The following is a 27,576-nucleotide window of genomic DNA, read 5'->3' on the forward strand; positions in this document are numbered from 1 at the left end:
TGGAAAATGACATGCTCATCTAGAAAAAACAAAACAGAACAGAAAACTATGGTGTCTGAATGCAGACCAAAGCATACCATGTTCACTTCTAAAAATTTCTTTTATGTTTCTTCTTTCTTATGGTGTCTCCCCCCTTAGCTCTAATTTCTCTTTCACAATTGATTAATTGGAAATATTAAGCATGATTGTACATGTACAGTTTTTACAAGACTGTTAGCTACTATGGGGAGGGTGGTAGAAAAATGTGGAACTTATATTTGCAGATGAATGAAGGTTGAAAACTACTTTTGCTTGTATTTGGGGAAAAAAATAAATGAAAGGGGAAGACTTTCTGTGAGGATGTATAATGATATCATAATGACATGAAAAATTTTGTCAAGAATGGTTTTATAAAGTTGTTTTTAAAGCTACATTTATTGTTGCATTATCATGCATAATAATGTGTATAGGTTTTCCTGAATTGTGGTTTTGGCAAGTTTTATAAAAATTTATGCTAATCCTGTAGTTTTTAGTAAAGAATATTTTAAGTGAATTGTTTCAATTTCAGTTGTAAGTCAGCAAAGACATTATAATCTTGAAGTTATTCTTTTCTGTTATTTCTCTACAGATTAACATTCTTCGGGCAGCTATTAATAAGATAGTTTGTGATGGACCAAATGGGTGTATGTATCTTGGGCCTGAAAGAATTGCACAGCTACAAGATAATGCTCGTCAGAAACTTTTAGGGTAAGTTCTGTTAGGATATTTGATATTTTTTTCTGATTTAATTCCTTTATTTACTTACATTTTCTTCTGTCCTCTTTTGAGTATCATCACTTTGCTTATCTTTTAGAGCTTGAATTGCTGTTTTGGTTCTTTACAAATTTTCACAGTTAAACAATAAGCATTTCTTTTTAATGCTAAATAAATTATTTATCATAATTTATGACTGAAATGTTGAGGCTCCACATAGATATTTAACAGAAAAAAGGATATATCATTAAAATTATCTTTATAATGTAAATAGAAGTGTTATATGAGAACATTATGGCTATTTAAAATAAATTTGTTGTCATTTGTTTGGTCACATAGAAGGGCAAAGCACTATAGCTTCCTTGAGATGTGGAGTACTGCCTTTTCCTCATTTCATAGCATGAAATAGGCTAGTACTTCAGCAAGGCCAGTGAACATTTACTGGACTGATTGCTAATGAATTTGGTACTGATTGACCCTTGTGAAGGCATGAAAGATCTATTAATAAAGTGACTCTCAGTCTTACTGCTCAGTTTTCTATTCCAAATGGCATTTTTAAAAAGTAAAAACTACAAATAGTTATTTGGAATAATCATATATAAAACTGTCATCTTTCCAAGTGATTTATAGGCCATTACTGCTATTCAAGAGAGAAAGTATGTATTGGCAAAATCTATTCAGAAATGATTACTTAGTTTGGTTGCATTTCACAGAGCCTACAGTGGTGGGCAGACAGAAAATGTATAGTAATTGAATAGATACAGAGAAAACCAACTTTAAAATATCAGTTAGAGGAGGGAGGTGGCTTGAAGTAGTGCTCCTTAGAGTCCAGAAGTCTTGGACTGAGTTAGTGCCTCTTGCATGAAACAGCTTTGTGAATATAGGCAGGCTGCTCAGTCTCACATTCCTTCCAGTGACTAGGAATATAAGTTGAAATGAATTGCAAATCTATACCACTGGATCACATTTCTTCACCAAGAATTTCCTACACCAACTAACTTAAAGGTCCATACTCAAAGGGACAGTGGAATTGTAAAGAGACAGTGGAAAAGACTTTAGACTTCTATCCCTTCATATCCAAGGGATGAACTTGGGCTCAGAGCAGTTGTAGCTTTTCTAAGGTTCTTTTTTAGGTATTCACAGCAGCGACAAATGTTGCATATCTTTTATCTGATTTTCATTATAAATCCAAGATTCTTTCCACTGCCTTGGCTACTGTCACAGAATAGGCTTGTCCTTATTCCTCCTGCCTGCTATAATGTGCAAATATACTTTTAATTATATGCTTAAATATCACCAAAAACAAAACAAAATAAAACTATGATTTAATTTGTGTGGATGCCACCTCAGTTGATATAGACTGAAATCCCAACAGCCTTGTTTAGTAGAAAGGTTTATGAATTATTGTAGACAAAAAAATTTATTCCCTAGGGGTCTACATCTTAGCAATGAGTCTTTCTGAATTTCTAATAACAGTTGCAAAGTGCGTTTGAGCCTTTCCCACCAGGTAGAATCTACCAGAGCTCGTATGCTCTGCTACTGTTAATATACATATATACTTATGTACATACGTACATACGTGTGTGTGTGTGTGTGTGTGTGTATACTTTGACACCTATACTTTAAAATAGAAATAGTTCATTTTAGAGGAATAGAACTTACTTTATGTCTCAAAGGTAAGGGCTCTAGAATCTGCTTAGATTTGCAATGCTTGTTAATTTTTGGTAACTTTTTAAAAAAATTTTCAGCCTGTTCTGCAAATTGAAACCAAGAGAAATAATTACTCCCACATGGTATGAAAAAACATATGATTGGAATCAGGTAAGCTTCTAAGGTATTAAGACTTGAAACTGTTTGTGTTAAAGACTGGGTTAGAAAAAGACCATTGGTTAAGGTAGGAGAGGTTAAAGTTGGAGAAGAGTCAGGAGTAAGCTGAAGGTAATTATTTTCATCTTTGCATCCCCAATACCTTGATTAGTGCCTTCCTTTTACATATGTAATTGCTCTACTGAGGTGATCAGTGACTGCTGAATTCAGTGGTCTTCTCCCCCCTCCCAGTCCTTATTTCTTTATGAACCCTCTGATGATCCTTGACTTCAGACCAAAAGTGTTTGTTACAAACAGGATCAGAATGAGTCCAATTGGTTAAGGGTTCAAGAAGTCAAACTAGGTTGACTGGTATCCAGAGAATTAGAAAGGGAGGATAGCTGATTTAGTGATATATTAACTGAGTGTAGTATTTACAGACTCCTCAGAAATATCTGCTTTTAAAAAGGTTATTTCTATACAAAATACTTTGGGAATAAGCAGGAGCACTAGGTCAGATTTGACTAATCTGACACCTTTTAAAAGCAGATTATGAATTACTAGTGCCCTTTGGGTCATTTTTAAAAATCATCTTGTACTGGGCATGTCACTTTACACAAAGTAACAAAATCTTAGAACTTGAAGGGACCTTAGAAATTAGCTAAACACTATGCCCTCACTTGAAAGATAAGAAAACTTAGTGTAGTTTGCCTTTTTTCATTCTCTAGCAGAATTCATTTTTCACTTTAAGATTTCCTAGTATCATAGATAAAGAGAACCTCAGCTGAAATGCAACTCCTTGAAAATGTAGGGTGAGGGACGGCTAGGTGGTGCTGTGGATAAAGCACCGGCCCTGGAGTCAGGAGTACCTGTGTTCAAATCTGGCCTCAGACACTTAATAATTACTTAGCCATGTGGCCTTGGGCAAGCCACTTAACCCCATTACCTTGCAAAAACTTAAAAAAAAAAAAGAAAATGTAGGGTGAAACAATCCTTTTCATTAAAACTCAGGCTGCAATTTGATGTCCTTAACAACTAAACCTAGAGGATTCTTGATTGGTTTAAGTATTAATTTTAGTTCCTGCTTATGTGAGAAGGCCCTTCAGATTGTTTCCAAATCTTGATGTTGAGAACAACCATGAGAAAACCTTTTTAGACGTTTGTCAATGCTCAATAATTAGATTTGTACCCATGTCAGCACAGTGTTCTAAAGGGGTGACCTGAGAAAAGGTGGACTTAATTGGGCTATTATAAGTTAATGATTATTATAAGTTTTAGAATAGAAAAGCAGGATTTAATTTTAAAGAAATATTTTGAATGACAAAGAACATTTTTCTCATAGCTTAAGAAACAAAGATGTATTCACAATTTTAGAATCACCAGCAATGATAAATAATTTCCTTACTATTGTACTTTTCTCATCTTTAGGTAGATCCCAAGCTGATCATGGAACAGTCTGACAGGGAGAGTGGAAGAGGAAAATATACATTCCTTTATCAGCTTCATAAACTGATTGTATTAAGTACCTAGATATTTCATCGAATTATAATCAAGATTTAGCATAAAGGAAGTTATGTAAAAGTGGGTTTAAGTTCTTTGTACTTTTCTTTTACCAAGAATTGTAGCCAGTGGACCTGCTGTCTACTGAATTGGAAAGAGGGCTATCCAAGGGCTTCAACAGCTTGTAAGGGGGAGTGGGGTAGAAATAGGATGGTATGACTTTTTTGGGGAAAAACAGCCTTTCCATTAAAAAAATGAAAAATCAGTGTAGGAAAATAAACATTTTTGCCAAAGCTATTCAGAAAAAAAGGTTTATTTAAAGACGAGCATATATTTTCTTTTTTTATTCTGCTGCTAATTCAGAGAAGTATGAGGTGAACAGAGGAGAGGAGCTTATTGTTGTATATGCTGTTCTGAAAATGGTTGTATTTTTCTATTATTTCAGCAGTTTAATGGCTTATTCAAGATACAAAGCCTATGAAGCGCGGGTTGTCATGGAGGGAAATCTGAATTCTGTAATGCTTATGGCATATTCTAATTTTTGTTTTGTGAGGAAGAAAAATTTTTTTAAATCTAAATTTTGTTTTGTATATTTAAAATGTTTATTCAGGTCACCCCCCTTAGATCACCTTGGTGACAGTAGAGACTGCTTTTCACCTGCTGTAGCTATAACAATAAAAGTCATGAGGTAAAGTCATTGCTTTTCCCATTCTTTTAGTCAGAGAAGTACAAATGTTTGCAACTTTAAGAAAAATCAATAAGCAACAGTGATTATTCATTCAACAAACATGAAATGCCAAAAGTCAGATATGACATGGTCCATGTTATCATGAAATTCAACTTTTAGATGGAGGATGAGACACAGATAGCTGTAATAAACATTATATAATAATTGCATTAGTGTCACATGAGGTCTAAGGTAGAAGGTCATTAAATAATTGTTTCATAAAAAAACTTCAACATAGGTTTGTTTGCTTGCAGCAGCCAGCTCCTAAAATATTCTGCTTTTTAAAAAATGAGTTTTCATTCTACTTTTCTGAGATAGATCTGTTTAATAAATGAGTTGTGCTTACATGGGATCAGTAATGCTAAAAACTTGGTAGCCAGGATACTAGTTTTTCCCAAATGCAACTTCCCACTTTTTGAAATACTTATTTCTCCATGTAATTTCTTCTGCATTGTTTGAAGTTGTCATTACATTGTGCTTTAGACCTATTGTTAAAAAGAAAGAGGAAGACTTGGAAATAGAATCAAACTTATAGTAAGAAGAACAAGCATAATTTTGCAATAATATGCATAAAATTTTATTCTGCTTAAGTAATAGTTATCAATTCTTAAAATTCTCCCTCTTAAAATAAAAGAAAAGGGGACTTAAAAATACTTTTCCAATCTCTGCTTACTTAGGAGAATGAAATATTCCAGACCTGAGTTACAAGAGTAGAAGAATGAATGACAAAAAAAAGGAAGGAGAATCAAGGCTTTTCCTCAGACAAAGGAACTAGATGTTATCTTTTTGTTTGTTTGTTTGTTTTTTAGTTTTTGCAAGGTAATTGAGGTTAATTGTCTTGCCCAAGGCCACACAGCTAGGTAATTATTAAGTGTCTGAGGTAGGATTTGAACTCAGGTCCACCTGACTCCAGGGCTGGTGCTCTATCTACTGCCACACCTAGCTGCCCCAAGTAGATGTTTTGTAAAGGAAGCAGCTACTTATCTTCTAAAAAATAATGACTCACTTGTACGGATTGTCAAAGGAAATCTCACTCTGTGTTTGAAGAGGGATTTGCTAAATTGATGATTATTGATTATGCCACTTGTAGCTTTTTGTCCCTCATGACTTGGTGTTCATATGGACTAAATTCAGACCTGATATTTGTTTCCTAATTTTCTTTCTTTAGTTCATTGTCCTCAAAAGGAATTACTCCAGGAACATCAGTAAATAAAGATTAGCTGTAACTCATGTTTAGTTTTCTCTAAAAGTAGATAAAGGACTCATCAGCTTCCATTTAAATCACTCAGTATATTAAATTCAAAGGCCTTATAGGAACCCAGAAGCAGATACATAAAACAAGACTTTTGAATTACACTTAAACTTCCCTCAGAAGGAACCAAAACTTGGAGTTGACATCTTTGATGTTCCAGCAAATTCTCTTTTTCGTTAGAATCCTTCATAGTTCCCTAAGAATTGTAAAGTCTTCCCTTGTAGTTTATACTCATCCTAGAGGTGAAATGTATTTTAGGGGCTGATGACAAAGCAGTTTCCTCTTTACATCTCTGTTATTCAAGAAACCACCAAACCAGTGGGGAATGTTCAAATTTAACTCTCTTCCTCCCTCCCCTACTCCAATATGATTTTGTAATGTGTCTGTCTTTATTATTTCAGCTTCATGGACTGTAGTGGCAAGACTCTAATTCCATTAAGGAGCACATTGTTGAGGAGGTCTCCTAGAACAGTATTCTTTTAAGCAGAGTCTGTGTCTAGCTTTCTTTTGGTTCATAAATTTGGATGAGAAAGATATTACAACTTTATTTTTCCAACTGATATTTAACATTTCTTTCCATTAAAAACATTATTCTGAGAAAGGGGTCCATAAGTCTTCAGACTGCTAAAGGAATTCATGATATACAAAAAAGGTTAAGAACTCTTGTTCTAGAAAGACAATGTTCAAAGTTTCAAGCTAAGATAAATATCAGATTTAAGAATTTACTCTTCATTCCAATTTTTCTGATTCCACTTAATTCATTTGGTATCTGTTCTTGTAAGTCTTTTTCATGATTTAGTTAATTCTTCATATTCATTAATTTTTGTAAGTTTTCATTATATTAATATTCCAATTGATGGAAATCTTTTTTGTTTACATTTCTTTCTTGCCATGGAAAGTGCTGTTACGAATATTTTGGTGTAAATAGGACCTTTCCTTTTCATCTTTTGACATCCTTGGGGTGTTTTGCCTAGCAGAAGGATCTCAAAAGGTATTGTGGCTTACTTTTATAGATGATTGATGTTCAGTTTTTTCATTTGTATCTGACTCGTTGCTATGAGTTTGGGTTTTCTTGGCAGACATTGGAGTGGTTTGTCATTTCCTTCCCTAGCTCATTTTGTAGATGAGGAAACTGAGGAAAACAGGGTGAAGTAACTTGTCCCAGTTAACAGAGCTAGTAAGTGTCTGAGGCAAGATATCAACTCGGGAAGATGAGTCTTTCTTCAGACCCAGCATTCTGTCTAGCGTACCACCTACCTGCTCATATCTCTTCCTATAAGCATCTTATTTCCTTGAATCTGAGTCACCCAATGATAAGGCTTCTCTTTTTCTTTTCAGAACATGCCAGTGGTTATGTCCACAGTCATGGGACTTGTCTTCAAATAAAGACTCATACTTGGGGAACCCATCACTTGATTAGGAAATTCCCTGATCAGTCCCCACTTAGATCTCTTTATGGCATTTCATTTGAACACACCTAGAAAGAATTTGCTAAAGATTATAGATTTTATGGCAGAGAAAATTAAGACTTCAGGGCTAGGTGATTTTTCATCAGTGCTGCCTATCAAATACCACAACCTCAGAAGAGAAAGGGAGATTTGTGAACATAGCTAGTGAAGAAGAATGGTGTCTGAGAATGGGATTTGGATTTCTGGATCATAGCCTAAATTGTACGAGTTCTAGAACAGCAATAAAATACATCTAACAGTGGCAGAAAAATAGTACCTTTGCCTAGAGTTTAACACATTCCAGTGAATGTTGGGAATTTGGACTCTAGTTCCTCTGCCTCTTTAAAAACCAGCTTCTATTTCTGGTAATTTTTGATTTACATATTTCTTACAGAGTTTTAGGCATAATCTTGTTGGCATGGGAAATAAGTACAATTATTGAGTAAGTTGAACAATCTTTGACATTCTTTGACCCTTCTTTAAGGATTAGAATTTAAGCTGATTTTTTTCCAGTCTAATGGCTACTGTTAATTTGTGAGCATAAAGAGTGAAGAACTTTAACAGCATGTAAACAGTATCACCTTTTAAAATTTTAAATAGCTTAGCTGAAATTCCATCACCTTCCCCAGCCTTTTGATTAGCAGTGCTTTCTCAGGTCCTCTTGACTTTATTCTCCTGATTGCCTGGTTTTAGATCAGGGACTACATCATTGTGGTCTATCTGTGATGTTAAGATCTTTCTTGTATTTGTTTGTATATTCTTGCAGCCTCTTTTTGATTTCTTCTGCTTTGTTAAGGCCCTACTATTTTTGTCTTTTATCCTGCCCATTTTTGCATGAAGCATTCCTTTGATATCTCTTAGAGATCTTTTATTCTTCTCATTCTTTTATTTTCTTCTATTTCTTTTCGTTGCTTATTTAAGAAAACCTTATCTGTTCTTGCTGTTCTTTGGAATTCTTCATGGGTATACTTTTCTTTTTCATTTTCCTTCCCAGTTTATTTGTAAAGTCTCATTGAACAGCCATTTTGCTTTCTTACTCTTTCTCTTTGTAAAGTTTTTTGTTGTTGCCTCTTTAAACAGTATTGCAACCTCTGTACATAGTTCTTTAGGCAATATACTTAACAGATATGATCCCTTAAATCTATTCACCACCTCCACTTCAAATTCATAAGGTTTGTTATTTAGGTCATACTTTATATGGTCTAATGACAGAAAGTGAAGAAGGATTAAGAAAGAGGAGCATGTAAGAAAGAGAAGTCTTGAAGGTTAACATTTAAAAAACTAAGATCATGGCAGTTGGTCTCATCTTCTTGGAAAATATAAAGAAAAGAAATGGAGGCAGTGTCAGATTTTATATTCCTGGGCTCAAAGATCACTGCAGATGGTGGCCATAAACCTTGAAATTAAAAGATACTTGTTTTTTGAACAGAAAACTTTGGCAAATCTGGACAGCATTCTAATATACAGAGACACCACTTAGTCAACAAAGAGGTTAAAAGGGTCAATTTCAGTAGTAGCATATGACAGTGAGAGTTGAATTGTAAGGAAAGCTAAATGCAGCAGAATCAATGTGCTTGATTGTGATTCTAGAGAGGACTTTTGAGAGTCTCCTGAATAGCTAAGAGATCAAATTGGTCAGTGTTTTAGGAAATTAATTCATAATTCATAATTATGAATTCATAACTGAATGTACTTTAATGAGGAAATAGGACTCAATGGAAATGGTTCTGATTTTGAGAAAGATTGGAGGCAAGAGGAGAAGGAAAAAGTACAGGATGAAATAAATAGTCATGGAAGCAATGAACATGAACCTTTGGATTTGACTTTGGATATAGTGGAGGATTGAAGAATTTGTTGTTCTGTGGTTCATAGGGTTGTGAAGAGTTAAAAACAATCAAATGAGATTGTGACTGAACAACAAAATCTGTTCAAAAGGGCTTTAAGCTCTCAAGGAACAAGTAGAAAGGAAATCCACCAAGCTAATAAGGAAATATCTCTAGAGTAGGAAAAAAAGATTGGTAGAGACAGATGTTCATACAAGATCAAATCCAGGAAAGAAACTAGCAACAAAACTTAGGACTTTTGAAATACAGTATATGTGAAAATGCACTTAATTTTATGTGTAAAAAGTTAAGATAAACTAGAGCTGCTATAAGGGGCAAACCTGACCTAAAATTTATCAGGTTGAAAGTCAGAGCTGGAATATGCTTCAGGGAGGTTATACCTTATTCAAATGAAATAAAGTAGGCATAAGGGTTAAGAATTGAACATGAGAATAGCATTCTGTCTTAAGATCTTATACTTCGCAGCTAGGTGGTGCAGTGTTTAGAGCACCGGCCCTGGAGTCAGGAGTCCCTGAATTCAAATCTGGCCTCAGACACTTATTAATTACCTAGCTGTGTGGCCTTGGGCAAGCCACTTAAAACCCTATTGCCTTGCAAAAAAACCAAAAAAACCCCAAAAGATCTTATACTTCATTGAGGAGAACAGGAACAAGAAGAATAAAGCTTATTAGAGAACATTTGAATGAAGATCAACAGAGGAAAGATAAAGTTATCTCCACAGAGTTTACTTTCAGATCACTGGGACAGAAAAGAGATTAAAAAAAGTTCAGAAAAGTTATTAGACTATCTCCTGGAATGCTCATTATCTGGCAAAGGGAGAATAATTAATATTTCTTTGCCTGAATTAATAAACATAATTACAGGGGCAGCTAGGTGGCGTAGTGGATAAAGCACTGGCCTTGGAGTCAGGAGTACCTGGGTTCAAATCCGAACTCAGACACTTAATAATTACCTAGCTGTGTGGCCTTGGGTAAGCCACTTAACCCCATTTGCCTTGCAAAAAAACAACAACCCATAAATAAATAAATAAACATAATTACATCCCTAAAAAAAATGGAGATGAGGCAGGTAGGTGGCTCAATGGATAGAGTACCAACCCTGGAGTCAGGAGGACATGAGTTCAAATTTGACCTCCAACACTTAATCATCACCTAATTGTGTTGACCTTGGGTGAGTCACTTAACCGCATTGCCTTGAGAAAAAAAAGACAACAACAAGAGGAAATCATATTGTTTTTGTGATTCTTAACAACTAGCAGCAGGGTGCTCCAGTGGAAATGCTGGACATCACTGAAAGAAAAATCACTATCTCAGTTTGGGTGAGAGAAAAGGGAAAATGAAACATTTTAAGAAAAGCAAGCTTAAATGGGTTTAGAGGAAAGAATAGGTGGGATCTCAAGAGTTTATAGGTGAAAGCCCCATAGGAAGGAAGAACACATCCTTTATATGAATAAAATTTTGAAAATTCATAAAAACAATCCTTCACAAGAATAAAAATTTGAAAAACCTATAGAAACTGTCCCAAAGAGTAATAAAAACAGAAGTTGTTTAAAGAAACTGAAATGACTGCAAAGGGGACTTTCTAACCAACTTAGACATTTAATGACATATACAAGATGAAAACAAGGATAAATAGTAGGATGAATACAAAAATATAGCACAGTCCTTAAAAAATTAATGACATAGGCAGCTAGGTGGTGCAGTGGATAGAGCACTGGCCCTGGAGTCAGGAGTACTTGGGTTCAGATGACTTCATACAGTTAATAATTACCTAGCTGTGTGGCCTTGGGCAAGCCACTTAACTCCATTTGCCTTGTAAAAATCTAAAAAAAAATGACAAAGTAATGATGTTTAAAGTAAACTTACTTGAGAGGAAGGATATGGGTTTTGTTTAAACTTTTAAACCTTTGTTGGAAGAAAATTATTACTGTTCAAAATGGAGAGGAAGATAATAACTAAAGCAGAACTACCTGACAATTTTTTTCTCATTTTGCTTCTGTTTTCTCAGTTAAAAAACTATCCATTACAAAATAAAATAGCTAATGGAGAATTGAACTAAAGATATGTAGAAAGAACATAAAAATATCTAGCTGTCTTTGATGAATTCAAATCATCTGACCCAAATGATATACAACCTCTGCTATAGGAACTGAAATAAGATTGCTAAACTACTGTCACTGATTCTCAAAGATTCTGGAATTTTGAGAGGGATAGAATAGCTATCCTAATTTCCAGTTAAAGGAGAGAGAATTGCATGAAAACCATATAGACCATGAAGTTTGACATTGATTCTTGGCAAAATTCTAGAAAGTGTGTGTAGTGTGTGCATTAATATAGGTAGTGAAAACTTGTAAAAGGAAAAAGTCAAAGCAAAACTCTAGCTTAGCTTCATCAAGAATGGTTTATGCCTAAATAATTTTTTTTCCCTCTGTAGGTCAGGAGGGTGCTGTAGGAAAAATTTACCTAGATTTTTAGCAAAGTACTTAATAAGTCATTTTTATTAGAAAAGGCAAAAAATTGAACTTGGTTAATGCATATGTGGATTCAGAAATATCTGAATGGCTAGACTTGAGAGTATTTATTAATGATTTGATAGTCACTTGACTGTAGTGAATTCTTTCCCATCTTCCTCACCATTTTTTCTTGACTCTGGGCTATAAAATATGTTCGAAAATGAATTGGATGAAGACATTACTAGCATGCTTATCAGATGTGAAGATGACCAGAAGTGGGAGGCATATCTAACAAAATGGATAATGAAATCAGATCCATAAAGAGATCTTGACTTGCTAGAATGTTTAGTCATATCTAATAAAATGCATTGGTTTTCATTTCAAAAAAGTCAGGTAACTGTAGAACAGTACCATGCTGTCTCCCATCTGCCATTTGTCTGTTTTCCCCCCTTAACCATCACATCTATGAAACCCTTACTTCACTGGGACCACCTCCATCATCATCAGGGCATTGTTCCTAATGGCAGGATAAGTTCCTGGGTATTTCATTCCTTAGGTATATTGAATCCATCTTAGGAACTTAAAGAAGACCAAAGAAGAAACAAAAATAGCATTTAAATTTTATTCTTGGACCAAGTTATCAGAGATTTAGTCTGGTCAGGATAATTGTGATCCATCTGAGTTCCAAAGAAGAAATTCAGCTGAAACACATCTAGAAATTTTTATGTCCAAAGGGAGAAGATGATGGTTTTAAAAACATGAAGTCCAACTTGAAAAGTTGACATGGGGCAGACTGGAGAGAAATCTGTGCCTGCTGTGCCTTTTTGTAGCCACATCAGCACCATGTAGAAGAAATCAACTTCACATTGATGCCCCCCCCAAGCTTTGGTTAAACCAGCTATTTCCATTCATGCCTGTAAACTGTACAACTTGAGTACAGCACTTAAAATTCCATATATATTTAAAAAGCACTTTATTCACAACTTTGGAAAACACAAAAGAATACATCATTTGGCCAGTTTTGCAGGCCATGACACAAGTATGGTGATATCTTTCCATTAATAATCGGTGAGTTTTTTGTGCTGAGGTGATGTTTGAACTCCATTCTCAATCAACTTTACTGATCTTTGCAATAATAATTTTAACAGTCTGAAGGTATAACTCTGCTTAAACTCCTGAATCGTAAAGTAGACATCACCCAAGTCATTTTGGTTTCAGTCTTAATCATTCTGTAAATGTTCTTCACTATAGGTATCTAGGTAAGAGTCATAAACTTGTATGCCACACTGACATTGCGTTTAGATTTGAACATAAGAATAAGGCCAAATGGTCAAAATGTTAAGTTAATAAACTTAGAGGGAAGAAGCTTGAATGTCCTATTCATTTCAAATTGATTCAAGAACAGCAAGAAAAGCGAATCATATAGAAAAATGAGTATTCATCAAGGAATGTTTCCTGTAGAGGCATTTTCTCATGGTCACGTACAAGGGAAGACAGATTTTTATGTATTGAAAACAATCAAAGAATATCAACCAAGATATAAAGTTGGGGAACGATTATTAACTTTTTGAATTGTGAATGAGGAGAACAAGATTTGGGAATTTCCCCAGAAATCTGCTATATGGGAAATCAAGAAATTGGAAGATGGTCACATGATAGAGACAGTGTGTCCATAGTTACAATTCCTTCTATCCCTTTGATCATTGCAAGAGGTAGCTGACCCCTTCCCTATGACATCTAACACAATTCAAGAAAAATAATGAGGCAAAAGCAAGGAGAACCCATTCACCTATGATTGCTAATAAGCAATTTCCCTGTTGCATTTCTTTTGTAACTTGTTGGATTTCATAGAGGCTTGTCATGATTTCTCCCTGTTTGAGGAACAGCAAGTTGAAATCATAACACAGACCCTGCTTAAGAAGCAGAAATCATGTCTGAGACTGTCATTCTGCAGGGCCATTTGTCCACCTTGATTTGAAGGGAGGAGGTGAATTCACTTGTGACCTGGGCAAGTTTCTCAATTCCAAGTAAGAGATGTGTAGCAGCTCCTGTGACCCCAAAAGATGGAAATAGGGGCCAGAGGATCTTTATCCACAATACCATCTTCCAACATCTATGTCACTTGGCTTCCAGGATCTAGTGTAACTTCCACTCCCTAACCTCTGTGGTGTGACTAAATTGTGAAACTCATGGGGTTAATAGCAATCTCACATATTCCAAACCAGTTAGGGACAGATGGAGGGAAGGGAGATGAAAATGGAACTGCTTGGGGGTGACTAGGTGGTGCAGTGAATAGAGCACTAGTCCTGGAGTCAGGAGTACCTGAGTTCATATCTATCCTCAGACACTTAATACTGTGTGGCCTTGGGCAAGTCACTTAACCCCATTTGCCTTGCAAAAACCTAAAAAAAAAGCTGCTTATTACAATCCATGTGAAGTCATTGGGAGCCAACTTTGATCCAGCAAAACTGTTGTCATACTTATTCCAATTTAAACCATTTCTGGTAAGGTTTGCTAGGGAAACATATTTGGGCTCATGGTCTGCATAATTCTTATGGAGACAAACTAGCACAGATGAAATCTCCCCTTAGTTATATTGGAAAAGGTTAAGTTATAGATACAATTAGTTATTTTGCTGAAACTAAAGATTGGCACCATGGCCCTGAGTAATAGAAAAGGGAAAAGGTAAACTAACAGCAATTAAGACAGTTGAGGTCTTGGTATACTGCTGTTCTCCTTAGGGCCTATTTAATCTTAATGTTATCACTCCTTAGGGAGGTTAAACTTACTGGTCTCTAGGGTTGGTCCATTTTAGTATCTTTGTTAGGAACTTACACTTTATACTGAAATAAAGCTATAATTTTTAAATTTTCCTGTCAAAGATGGAGCAAAATTAAAACTTGGGGGGCGCTAGGTGGCATAGTGGATGAAGCACCAGCCCTGGAGTCAGGAGTACCTGGGTTCAAATCTGGTCTCAGACACTTAATAATTACCTAGCTGTGTGGACTTGGGCAAGCCACTTAACCCTGTTTGCCTTGCAAAGAACCTAAAAAAAATTAAACCTTGGGTATAAGAAACTCTCATTCTTTGTGACAGGGACAACTTCCCATAGATCAGGGATCCCTTGGTGTGTGTATGTGATGACACACCCAATATCCATGAGCCCTAGTAGCTTTAGGGGGATTTAAGTTGGGCCCAATCTCAACATGAAGATTACTCACAGCATTAAATCTTTTCCAAACTTCCAAATGGACTGGTGAGAAGAGCACAACAGGTAACATCAGAACAAGGCCAGCTAGATTTGCACAATGGATTACCTAGCATAAAATAAATGACACGCTAAAATTTATTTAAAACTTGATCCAATCTCCTAAATTTACCAATTCTTTAAAGACAAGTAGAGTATGTTTAGGGTCTCATTCTCTAGTCTTCCTGAGAAAAGTAGTGAAAAACAACAGTTAATATTGGGATCAAAATGATACAAGAAATGTCATCTGCATAGGCAGAAATAGGAAATTGAGCAAGTGGTTAGAAGCATCCACATTCCTCTATTTACCAAGGTGCTTCTCAGTTCCCTACCCTTTCAGGAAGAGTTAAGTGTGGAAGAAAGGACAATGAGTGACATCATTAAGGCATAATGTATTGCAAAATGTATATAAAGGGGCAGGTTTCACATGAGGGAAGAGTATACAAGAGTCCTTTTCTCCAATTGCAGTTGGAATGGTCAGCAGTACTTGGAACCAGCCTTCCCAAGTGGGTTGAGTCCTGCTGGTCTACTGGAAATTATTGGTGTAGATCTTCCCTAGACTTAAGTGATGCAACAAGAAGTACAAGGGCCTAGTCTAAACTGCAGCTCCTGTGTCATGAAGTTCCCTCATCTGTCTTGTAGTTTCTGTTTATAAAAAGCTAAAGAAACTGTCTTATTCATATATAGACTCTGGGAATTGGCTTTGGCATTTTGGAGGGTCTCCAAAAAGCATTTCAAAGGGGGGGGGAGAGAATTAATTCCCACCTTGGTCTGATCTGAGAGGGAGCAATGTAAGGGGGAGGACAACAGTTCACTTATTGTGATTCTCAGAACACATCATTTCCATGCATCAATCTTGGTTAATTAATAGGTTAATGTTCTTGAAGACCAATGACATCAGGAAGGCAATGTCTTGACTTGGATTTAAATTTGGCAAGACAAAATTGCCAGCCTCACACACTCTCTGGAGACATCTAGAAACGGGCAAGATAGGGATAAGGATGCCTGGAGATGGCTCTTCATGCAGTGGGAGACCTTGACCTTTTTTATCTTATTTTTTGCAAGGCAATGGGGTTAAGTGTCTTGTCCAAGGCCACATGGCTAGGTAATTATTAAGTGTCTGAGACCAGATTTGAACCCAGGTACTCCGGACTCCAGGGCCGGTGCTTTATCCACTGTGCCACCTAGCTGCCCCTAACCTTGACCTTTTTAAACTACGGTATTTCCCAGGTCTCTGTCAGGCAACACCCATTCAGTGATTATGGTTAGGTAAAAAATGGCCTCTTTTACCTAGTTGAAAAAACAATTGCGGAGAAGACCCTCAGAATTTCTGGTGAAATTATTGCTATTTACACTCACTCTGAAATATCAAAACCCAAACAATGACCAAGTGAGGCTTTATCTGGGATCAGTGAGAGCCAGAGTGATTGGTATTGGTTAAATAACTCCAGCTAAATTCCAATGGACTTTATTAAAGCCTGGATTTCCAATGCTGTATTATCAAGAAATCATAAATGAAACTGTATGGGGCAAAAGAGTTAATTGTCTTATACCCTAAGTTGTGGGTGCTCTGCCCAAAGGAATATACATTTTGATCACTGAAATCTCACAAAATATCTTACGGTTTAGAGGTTAGATTTTTTTTCCCCTTCTTCCCCACTTATGTATTCCACCATTAAAAAAAAAACTAGGACAATTAACTCTATTGCCCCATGCATGTAGTTTCCTTATGATTCCTTGACTAAGGAGAATGGAATGTTCTATTGAAAGAAGGCCAACAATTATATTCAGAGTGACAATTTAGGGACATATTTGGCTTACTCATTAAAACTGAAATGGGGGGCGGAGCCAAGATGGCAACAAGAAGGGATCCAGTCTTAGGAGCTCTCTGATAAAATTCATCAGCTAAGGACTCTCAACTAACCTTTCGAGAGACAGAACCCACAAAGGGACCCACTGAGGCAGTTCTACTCAAGGTAATCAGGGAAAAGAGCAGAAAGGCTCTGCTCCCCGGGATTAGAGAGGCGGCCTGCCAGAGGGGTGGCCCGCCAGAGCCAAAGAAAGCCTCCCAGAGGCAGCCCCAGGGCACTGGGGGTCTCAACTCACAGCAGCAGGGGAAGTCTCCTGAGATGCACCCCGAGGAGCACCGAGCACAAAGTGGGGGAACAGCTGGGGACCTCTGCCAGAGCAAGCACGTGGAGCCCAGCCCTCAGGGCACACAGCAAGCAGCTAGCCCTGATCCAGGAAACAGAAGCAGGCGGAGCCAGTAAGCAGGAGCCCCCAGGGCATGAGCCCATTGAGCTGAGGGAGGGGAGTGAAGAGAGACTGCCTAGTTCTGTCCTCTGCCCCTGAAACAGGACTCTGGGGCTCTGACCACATTCAGATCCTGACCACAGTCTAGGCCCCCCCATAGAACGGCAGCCCCCCCCCCCACATCAGCCCCTTGGCAGATGGGGGCGCTTATGGTCATTCACAGACCAGGAGGGAGGACAGCCGCACACATTGAGACCCTTGTGGGAGTGTCCCAAAAGCTCAAGAAACACCCCAAACCAGGCCCAGGCTGGGAAAATGAGCAAGCAGAGAAACAAAAAAGACTATTGAGAAATATTTTGCAAATGAGCCCAAGAAGGACCAAAATACTCAGTCTGAAGATGAGGAAGCACAAGCTCCTGCATCTAAAGACTCCAAGAAAAACAGAAATTGGGCTCAGGCTATGATAGAGCTCAAAAAAGACTTTGAAAATCAAATGAGGGAGTTAGAAGAAAAACTGGGAAAAGAAAGGAAAAACATGAAAATGAAGTCAGTCCTTAGTCAAGGAAATCCAAAAAAATGCTGAAGAAAATAGCATTCTAAAAACCAGCTTAGGTCAAGTGGATAGAACAGTTCAAAAAGTTATTGAGGAGAAGAATGCTTTAAAAAGCAAAATGGGCCAGATGGAAAAAGGTAAGAAAACTCTGAGGAGAACAAATCCTTCAGACAAAGAATAGAATTCAGGGAGATTGATGAATTTACCAGAAATCAGGAATCAATACTTCAAAACCAAAAAAATGAAAAATTAGAAGAAAATGTGAAATATCTTATTGAAAAAACAACTGATATGGAAAACAGACTTAGGAAAGATAATTTAAAAATTATTGGAATACCTGAAAGTCAGGATCAGGAAAAGAGCCTTGACATCATTTTCAAAGAATTACTACAGGAAAATTGCCCTGATATTCTAGAAGCAGAGGGCAAAATAGAAATGGAGAGAATCCACCGATCCCTCCGAGAAAGAGATCCCAAAAAACCAACCCCTAGGAATATTATAGCCAAGTTCCAGAACTCCCAAGTCAAAGAGAAAATATTACAAGCAGCCAGAAGGACACAGTTAAGATATTGTGGAGCTGCAGTCAGGATCACACAGGACTTAGCAGCAGCTACATTGGAAGCTCGTAGGGCTTGGAATACAATATACTGGAAGGCAAGAGAGCTTAGAATGCAGCCAAGAATGAACTACCCAGCAAGGCTGAATGTCCTCTTCCAAGGAAAAAGATGGACTTTCAATGAAACAGGGGAATTTCAAAGGTTCCTTTTGGAATGGCCAGAGCTGAACAGAAGGTTTGATCTTTAGATACAGGACTCAGATGAAGCTTAGAGAGTGGAGGAGAAGGGGAAAATATGAGGGACTTAATGATGATGAACTGCATGTGTTCCTGCATAGAAAAATGACACTGATAATACTCCTATGAAACTTCTCAGTTAATAGAGCAGGTAGAGGGAGCTTTTATAGTTGAAGCACAGGAGAAAGCTGAATTGGAAGATAAAATACGGTGTAAAAATGGAGTCAATAGAAAAAAGGGAAATGTAATGGGAGAAAGAAAAAGGAGAGGGGGGAATAGTCCAAGATACTTCACATAATAAGATTTTTTTTATTACAATGAACTATTGCAATGATGTAGAAGGGGGGGGCAAGGGGGAATGAGGGAATGTTTGCTCTCATCAGAGATGGCTAGGAGAGGAAACAGCAAATTACTCAATGGGGTATAGACATCTGGAGTAAGAAGGAGGGAGGAGCAGGGGGAAGGGGTGGGGATGTGAATAAAGGAGGAGAGGTTGGACCATGGGGGGAGAGTGGCCAGATATAACACATTTTCTTTCTTACTTCTTGCAAGGGGCTGGGAATGGAAGGCCAGGTGGATTATGGGCCTAAGGGGTGGTATGGGGGCTCAGGACCTCTTGGCCCCAGGACCAGGGATCTGTCTGCTGTGCCACTCAGCGACCCTACAGCAGAGTCAGAGTGAAAGGAGAGAGAAAATAGAGTACATGGTAATGGAGAAATAAGAAAGGTGGGAGTTGTGATCAGCAATGGCAATGGTGGAAAAATATGGAAGTAACTTTTGTGATGGACTTATCATAAAGAATGTGATCCACCCATGACAGAGTTGTTGGTATTGGAACAAAGACTGAAGCACATTTTTTGTTATTATTATTTGGGGGGAGGGTACAGGGCAAGTGGGGCTGGGTGGCCTGCCTGGGGCCACATAGCAAGGTGAGCTTTGGGTGCCTGGGGCCGGATTTGGACCCAGGTGCTCCTGGCTCAAGGGCCAATGATCTGTCTGCCACCCAGCCACCCCTACTATTATTACTATTTTATTTTGGGTCTTTTTTTCTTTCTTTTTTTTTTGTTTTTCGCAGGGCAGTGGGGATCGGGTGGCTTGCATGTCACACAGCTGGGTGATTGTTGGGTTTACAAGGCTGGATGTGGATTCGGGTGCTCCTGGCTCCTGGGCTGTTGCTTCATCTATTGCGCCACCTGGCCATACCTACAATTATTACTATTATTATTTTTTTATTTTAATTTTTTTCTCTCCCCTTTACTTTTTTCACCCAAACAAGTCTATCTATATTCATGGGGGAGGAGGGGTATTTTGTTTACTTGTAAACAAGAATATTTTATTAATGTAAAAAAACATTTGTACAAAATGAGAATAAAAAAATAAATTTAAAATAAAAAAAAACTGAAATAGAAGCTCCACTATCTAGTAAGAAATTATAAGTTGTGTCACTGATTTTGAGGGTGAAATTGAGCTCACCAGGCCAGGGATGCAGTGGGAGTGGAAAATAAGGACATCAGGATTGGGTTGGGGGTGGGGGATTAAAAAGGGCCTCATCAGAATCTGTGATCCCTTCTTTTACCCCAACTCCAATGTTATGAATCCTGCTTATGTTCTGGGGCCCCTTTTATTCCCATATCTTAAATTCTACTTTTTCTTTCTATATTTCCTGGCAATGTGGACCCCTCTTTGACAATAGAAGCATTTGCCTAGCCCCCATTTGAATTTTTTTTTGCCAAAATTACAAGTTTATTCTTTATTCAGTAGAATACTAATAAAATTTGAATATGGGTAACATGATCAGAATGATATTTCATGAAATTTATTCAGATAGTACCATGAAGGGTATTTTTTCTTTTTTTTAATTTTTTAATTCTCATTTTGTACAAATGTTTTTTTACATTAGTAAAATATTCTTGTTTAAGAGTAAATGAAATACCCCCTCCCCCATAAATAATAGACTTGCTTGAGCAATAAAGGGGTGAAAAAAAATTAAAATTAAAAAAAATAATAGTAATAATTATAGGTATGGCCAGGTGGTGCAATGGATGAAGCACCAGCCCTGGAGTCATGAGCACCCAAGCCCACATCCAGCCCCGTAGACCCAACAATCACCCAGCCATGTGACATGCAAGCTACCCAATCCCCACTGCCCTGCAAAAACCAAAAAAAAAAAAAAAAGACTCAAAATAAAATAGTAAAAATAGTAGGGGTGGCTGGGTGGCAGACAGAGCATTGGCTCTTGAGCCAGGAGCACCCGGGTCCAAATCCGGCCTCAGACAACCAACAATCACCCTTGCCATACGTCTCCAGGCAGGCCACACAGCCCCATTTGCCCTGCACCCTCCCCCAAATAATAATAATAAAAAATGTGCTTCAGTCTTTGTTCCAATACCAACAACTCTGTCTCGGGTGGATCACATTCTTTATGGTAAGTCCATCACAAAAGTTACTTCCATATTTTTCCACCAGTGCCTTTGCTGATTGCAACTCCCTCCTTTCTTATTTCTCTACTACCATGTACTATATTTTCTCTCTCCTTTCACTCTGACTCTGCTGTAGGGTCGCTGAGTGGCACAGCAGACAGATCCCTGGTCCTGGGGCCAAGAGGTCCTGAGCCCCCATACCACCCCTTAGGCCCATAATCCACCTGGCCCTATGGTCCTGGGCAGGCCTTCCAATCCCAGCCCCTTGCAAGAAGTAAAAAAGAAAATGTATTATATCTGACCACTCTTCCCCCATGGTCCATCCTCTCCTCCATCACTCACATCCCCCACCCCTTCCCCCTGTCCCCCCCGCCTTCTTACTCCAGATGTCTATACCCCATTGAGTATATATGCTGTTTCCTCTCTTAGCCACCTCTGATGAGAGCAAACTTTCCCTCATTCCCCCTTGCCTTCCCCCTTCCATATCATTGCAATAGCTCATTGCAATAAAGAAAAATCTTATTATGTGAAATATCTTGGCCTATTCCCCCTCTCCTTTTTCTTTCTCCCATTACATTTCACTTTTTTTCTATTGACTCCATTTTTACACCATATTTTATCTTCGAATTCAGCTTTCTCCTGTGCTTCAACTATAAAAGCTCCCTCTACCTGCTCTATTAGCTGAGAAGGTTCATATGAGTATTATCAGTGTCATTTTTCTATGCAGGAATACATGCAGTTCATCATCATTAAGTCCCTCATATTTTCCCCTTCTCCTCCAATCTCCATGTTTCACCTGAGTCCTGTATCTGAAGATCAAACCTTCTGTTCAGCTCTGGCCATTCCAAAAGGAACCTTTGAAATTCCCCTGGTTCATTGAAAGTCCATCTTTTTCCCTGGAAGAGGACATTCAGCCTTGCTGGGTAGTTCATTCTTGGCTGCGTTCTAAGCTCTTTTGCCTACTGGTATATTATATTCCAAGCCCTACAGGCTTCCAATGTAGTTGCTTCTAAGTCCTGTGAGATCCTGACTGCAGCTCCACGATATTTGAATTGTGTCCTTCTGGCTGCTTGAAATGTTTTCTCTTTGACTTGGGAGTTCTGGAACTTGGCTATAATATTCCTAGGGGTTGGTTTTTTGGGATCTCTTTCTCAGGGAGAATCGGAGGATTCTCTCCATTTCTATTTTGCCCTCTGCTTCTAGAATATCAGGGCAATTTTCCTGTAGTAATTCTTTGAAAATGATGTCAAGGCTCTTTTCCTGATCATGACTTTCAGGTATTCCAATAATTTTTAAATTATCTTTCCTAAGTCTGTTTTCTATATCAGTTGTTTTTTCAATGAGATGTTTCACATTTTCTTCTAATTTTTCATTTTTTTAGTTTTGAAGTATTGATTCCTGATTTCTGGTAAATTCATCAATCTCCCTGAATTCTGTTCTTTGTCTGAAGGATTTGTTTTCCTCAGAGAGTTTTCTTATCTCTTTTTCCATCTGGCCCATTTTGCTTTTTTAAAGCATTCTTCTCCTCCATAACTTTTTGAACTGTTTTATCCATTTGACCTAAGCTGGTTTTTAACATGCTATTTTCTTCAGCATTTTTTTGGATTTCCTTGACTAAGCTGCTGACTTCATTTTCATGTTTTTCCTTTCTTTTCCCAGTTTTTCTTCTAACTCCCTCATTTGATTTTCAAAGTCTTTTTTGAGCTCTGTCATAGCCTGAGCCCAATTTCTGTTTTTCCTGGAGTCTTTAGATGCAGGAGCTTGTGCTTCCTGATCTTCAGACTGAGTAGTTTGATCCTTCTTGGGCTCATTTGCAAAGTATTTCTCAATAGTCTTCCTCTTATTTCTCTGATTGCTCATTTTCCCTGCCTGGGCCTGGTTTTGGGGTGCTTCCTGAGCTTTTGGGGCACTCCCACAAGGGTCTCAGTATGTGCCCCTCTCTGCCATGGGGCTGAGGGGGGGGGGGGCCCTGCTGTTCTATGGAGGGGCCTAGACTGCAATCAGGATCTGAATGTGGTCAGAGCCCCAGAGTCCTGTTCCAGGGGCAGAGCACAGAGCTCTGCAGTCTCTCTCTCTCTTTCTTCACTCCCCTCCCTAGGTTCAATGGGCTCATGCCCTGGGGGCTCCTGCTTCTGTTCCCGGATCTGGGCTACTCCCTGTGTGCCCTGAGGGCTGGGTTCCACGTGCTTGCTCTGGCAGAGATCCCCTGCTGTTCCCCCACTTTGTGCCTTGTGCTCCCCGGGGTGTAGTTCTGGAGACTCCCCCACTGCTGTGAGCTGGGGTTCCCAGTGCCCTGGGGCTGCCTCCGGGAGGCTGAAGTTCTTTCGCTCTGGTGGGCCACCCCTCTGGCGGGCCACCCCTCCAACCCCGGGGAGCAGAGCCTTTCTGCTCTTTTCCAGGTTACCTTGAGTAGGAGAACTGCTTCACTGGGTCCCTTTGTAGGTTCTCTCTCTCAAAAGTTTAGAGTCCTTAGTTTATAACTTTTATCAGAGAACGCCTAAGACTCGATCCTTTCTTGTCGCCATCTTGGCTCCCCCCCCATTTGAATTTTATCAAAGCCTAGGTTTCCAATGTTATATTTCAAGATCATAAGTGAAACTTCATGGGTCAAAAACATTTAATTGTCCTATACCCTTACTTGTGGATGCTCTGCCCAAAGGAATATAAATTTTGATCACTGAAACTTCACAAGATATCTTACAGTTTATGAGCTATATTTTATTTCTATATTTTATTTCTCTTCCCTTATTTTACCATTTTTTTTTAGAAAAAAAAGGAAACAGTTGAAGACAGCTTGAATGAGAACAGGAGCTGTTTGGACAGAGGCCCAAGCTTGGAAGGAGCTGCAGCAGTTTGGGCATGAGCCAGGATCTTCTGAGTTTTTGGCTTAGGTTTCCCTTCTTCATCTCTCCCTTCATGAATATATTGAGTGATGCCTTTAAGTTTGCCAGCACCCTTTTTATGCCAACAAGGGAAACTCTTGAAAATATTTTCTTATTTCTGGCTGTATAAGATTAACAGAATGTGTATTAATAATTCATGCATCTCAAGATCAGTTGGATCTAACCCTGCATCCTATTTGACACTCTTACATAGCTTCTCCTAAACTAAAGTGGTTAGGTATATCTTTTTTTCCTTCCTAGACAATTACTTAGAACTTATGTCAGGTCTTGAATCTCACAGAGTATACTTCATTGCCCCTGAATGATGATTCCCTAGTGTGCTGTAACCTGGTATAGTCAGAGTGTGCCAGTGAGGGTCTTGCAACAGGTACTCCCATTGGTGGGGCTTGGCTATTTGCATTCTCTGTAATGGCAATTTTTTCCCCAAGGAAGAATGTCTCCTTTAAATCAGTTACATCTCCCCAGGTAGAGTTATAACCCCTAAATATGACTTGAAATTAGTTTATGAATGTTTAAATCTATATCACGGAAGGGAGGATGGTAGAAAAATGTGAAAGTCAAGAATTTTGAAAACAATAATTACCTAGCCGTGTGGCCTTGGACAAGCCACTTAACCCCATTGCCTTGAAAAATCTAAAAAAAAATGTTGAAAACTATCTTTGTATGTAATTGGAAAAAATAAATTTAAAAATCCTGAAATTGGGTTAAAGACAGCCCCAGATTATTCATCAAATTTAGGTATATCTTCTTTCAAGTGGCGAGATCAGAGAAACTGAAAGATGATTTCTAGGGTTAGAAAAATTTCCAGGTTAGCAGTATCAAGTACAGTTCTTTCCCAGAGAGAAAATATTTGCAATATGTTCCTCATGTTCAAAGAAGTTTAAATCTCCTGTTATAGCAAGAGAGAAGTAAGAAGAACAGAGAAGGAGGATCTGCAGAGCATCTTGCCTAGCAGTGTGAGGTAGAGAAGCTAAAGTGGCTAAGAGGGAGCTATTAGAAGAAAGGCATTGAAGAGGAACAGATAAGGTAGGACAAAAAGATTGTCCCCTAGAAGGAGGGCAACATAAGACATCAGATAAAGTGGCCTGGCAAAACCCATATATCATCTGATCAGTATTAGAATTTTTAATGATTAACTTCAATTTCAAAAAAATTGCAGTAATGGAAAGTGCCAAATTGAGGCCAAAACAAATCACTGCCTGAGGCTCTAGCATGTTTAGACCCAAGTTCATACTCATTTGCACATATTTTGGTCATTTCCCATTGAACCAAGGGTTTCCCCAGGTCTCACACCAAAAGAAATTTTTTCAAGGGGGTTCCAATTGATAGGCTACTAATATCAGATCCCATCATCCCCACCAAGGAGCTTTCCAAAAAGGTAGGAACTAGCTGTCCCCTGCAAAATGAGAACTAACTTCCCTAGCAGTGTGTTTTTGAAAGAATTTAAGGTCAAGGGGTAGGGAAAATTGGGAGGGGGAGAGAATTTTGGGAGATGGGAGAGGGCAGAGCAAGTTTTGGGGCTTTGCTAGAAATCAAGTACTTTAGAGGAAAACAAAAAATGGATAGTGTGTCCACAATTCCACAAGTCCTTCATTTTTCCCTCATTTGAGCTATTTAGGAAAAGCTAGATGACATTAGGTATGCTATATAAGGGATCTTTTTGCACCTATAGATTGGACTTATCCTCTCGGGTCTCTTTTATTTTGTGATATTTTGAATATGAGAACCACTGATGTCTATAAACCACATACCTATTTTTAGGGGAATGTGTTGGAAAGCTTTTTAAAAGATTTAAAAATATGACCTATAGGGGACGGCTAGGTGGCGCAGTGAATAGAGCACGGCCCTGGAGTCAAGAGTCCCTAAATTCAAATCCAGCCTCAGACTCTTAATAATTACCTAGCTGTGTGGCCTTGGGCAAGCCACTTAACCCTATTGCCTTGCAAAAAACAAAAAATGTGACCTATAGGAAACAGACTAAAAAAATTTAGGATTAGAATGAAATTTACTGTGCCCCACAGGAGTAGCAATTATTCATTCAAGTAAAAAGCAAACAAAGAACATTGACTTAGAAATCTATCATTAAAGTAATCAGGTTATAAGCAAGTCTTATTTCAGGCCTACAGCAGGAAGATTCAGGTGAGGGAATCCTGAACTGGAAAGAAATGAGATGATCATAGCTACAACATGGAAAAATGTATCCTTCAACAAGGATACATTTATGGGAGATTGGTTTCCATGCCTTGGCCGGCCACAAGCCAGTCCGGGGTGTTCGCCGAGCTGGCACCACTAAGCAAGAGGGGCCAGGATGGCTTCCCAGGCCCCGGCCGGGAGGCGCCGCCGAACCCCAACACCCAGCTACCCCAGTGTGCGTCGCCCCTGGCCTTGGCCCAGAGTCCCACGTGAGCGGCTCGGCCGAGATGTCTTGCGGCCCCGACCGGGCCTTGGTGACGGTCAAGATCAGCAGCACCAAAACCTCGGCCGCCGAGGCCAAGAACAGTGTGGGCCGCCGCTTGGACTACATCACGCAGAACCTGCAGAAGCTGGGCTCCCAGGCAGAAAATATAACCGTGACAAAGGATTTTAGTAGAATAGAAATTGCTTATCACATGGAAGCAGAGATCTGCATTACACTCACTGAATTTGGAAAAATGCAGGATATTTGTAACTTTCTTGTTGAAAAGCTAGATAGTTCAGTTATTATAAGTCCTCCTCAGTTTTATCATACACCAGGAGCAATTGAGAATCTTAGATGTCAAGTCTGTCTCTCTGCTCTTGAGAATGCATGGCGAAAAGCTCAAGAAGTATGTCAGCTTGTTGGTCAGTCACTTGGAAAACCTTTATTAATCAAAGAAGAGGAAACAAAAGAATGGGAAGGTCAGATAGACAATCAGCAATTATCTGACCTAGCAGGTTCATTAAGTATACAACAGAAAATCCAAAGTGCAACTATATATGCTTCTTCCAAGGTATTTTTAAACTTTGAGGTTAAGAAAAAGGAAAAGAAGAAAAAAGTGATTTAAAATTCTTCATAACCAAGCATTTTTCATTTTTATAGCTTTGTATGTAATCACCCAAAACCATGATTAAATTTGTATAAATTTAATGTTTTCTTTATACCGATTAATAGAATACCAGGTTTTAGCTGTCCATTGTCAGCTAAAAAAATGGAACCCCAAAGCATGCGTAAAATCTTTGTGTTCCTTATTTTCAGTTTTTGCTTTCAGTTCCCATTTTTGCCACATTCTTCTTTTATTGTAATATATCACTTTTATTACATTTTTCTATTTGAAACCATGAAAACAGAATTTGATGTTATAGTATTTGCATTATTAGATATCTTTTCTCTTTTCCTGACTTTAAAAAAAAATTTCTAGACTGATTTTCATGGAGACTGATTTTCATGGAGTGCTTTTTTTTAGTCTAACACCATATGCAGTGGATTCATTAAACATAAATTGAGAGTGTAATATCATAAATTAATCTGCCTTGCTTCATCACATGACTGGAGTTATACATTTATATTTGGTTTCAGCTTCTGTATTACAACCAAAACTGCCAAAACTACTTTGTGAAATATTAAGTGATGTTAAAAATAACTGGATATCAGTTAATTTTTTATGTAACTTCCATTTTTCAAAATTAA

The 27,576-nt window shown here is 38.2% G+C and overlaps 1 protein-coding gene and 1 pseudogene across 2 annotated transcripts in view; both read left to right on the forward strand.

Moving 5' to 3' along the window:
- Window positions 1-4,331, forward strand: part of TDRD9 (tudor domain containing 9) — a 191,194-nt gene extending 186,863 nt beyond the window's left edge. For both annotated transcript variants that reach the window (XM_074213215.1, XM_074213216.1), the window contains 3 exons: window positions 608-726; window positions 2,481-2,553; window positions 3,967-4,331. In XM_074213215.1, the coding sequence (XP_074069316.1) occupies window positions 608-726; window positions 2,481-2,553; window positions 3,967-4,068 (294 nt within the window). In that variant the 3' untranslated portion in view covers window positions 4,069-4,331. The remainder of the gene's footprint in view (window positions 1-607; window positions 727-2,480; window positions 2,554-3,966) is intronic.
- A 21,786-nt stretch (window positions 4,332-26,117) lies between these two features.
- Window positions 26,118-26,962, forward strand: LOC141504328 (interleukin-1 receptor-associated kinase 1-binding protein 1 pseudogene; annotated as a pseudogene).
- Window positions 26,963-27,576: the final 614 nt, after the last annotated feature.

This window comes from Macrotis lagotis, chromosome 1, assembly GCF_037893015.1.
Source record: "Macrotis lagotis isolate mMagLag1 chromosome 1, bilby.v1.9.chrom.fasta, whole genome shotgun sequence".
Classification (NCBI taxonomy): Eukaryota; Metazoa; Chordata; class Mammalia; order Peramelemorphia; family Peramelidae; genus Macrotis; species Macrotis lagotis.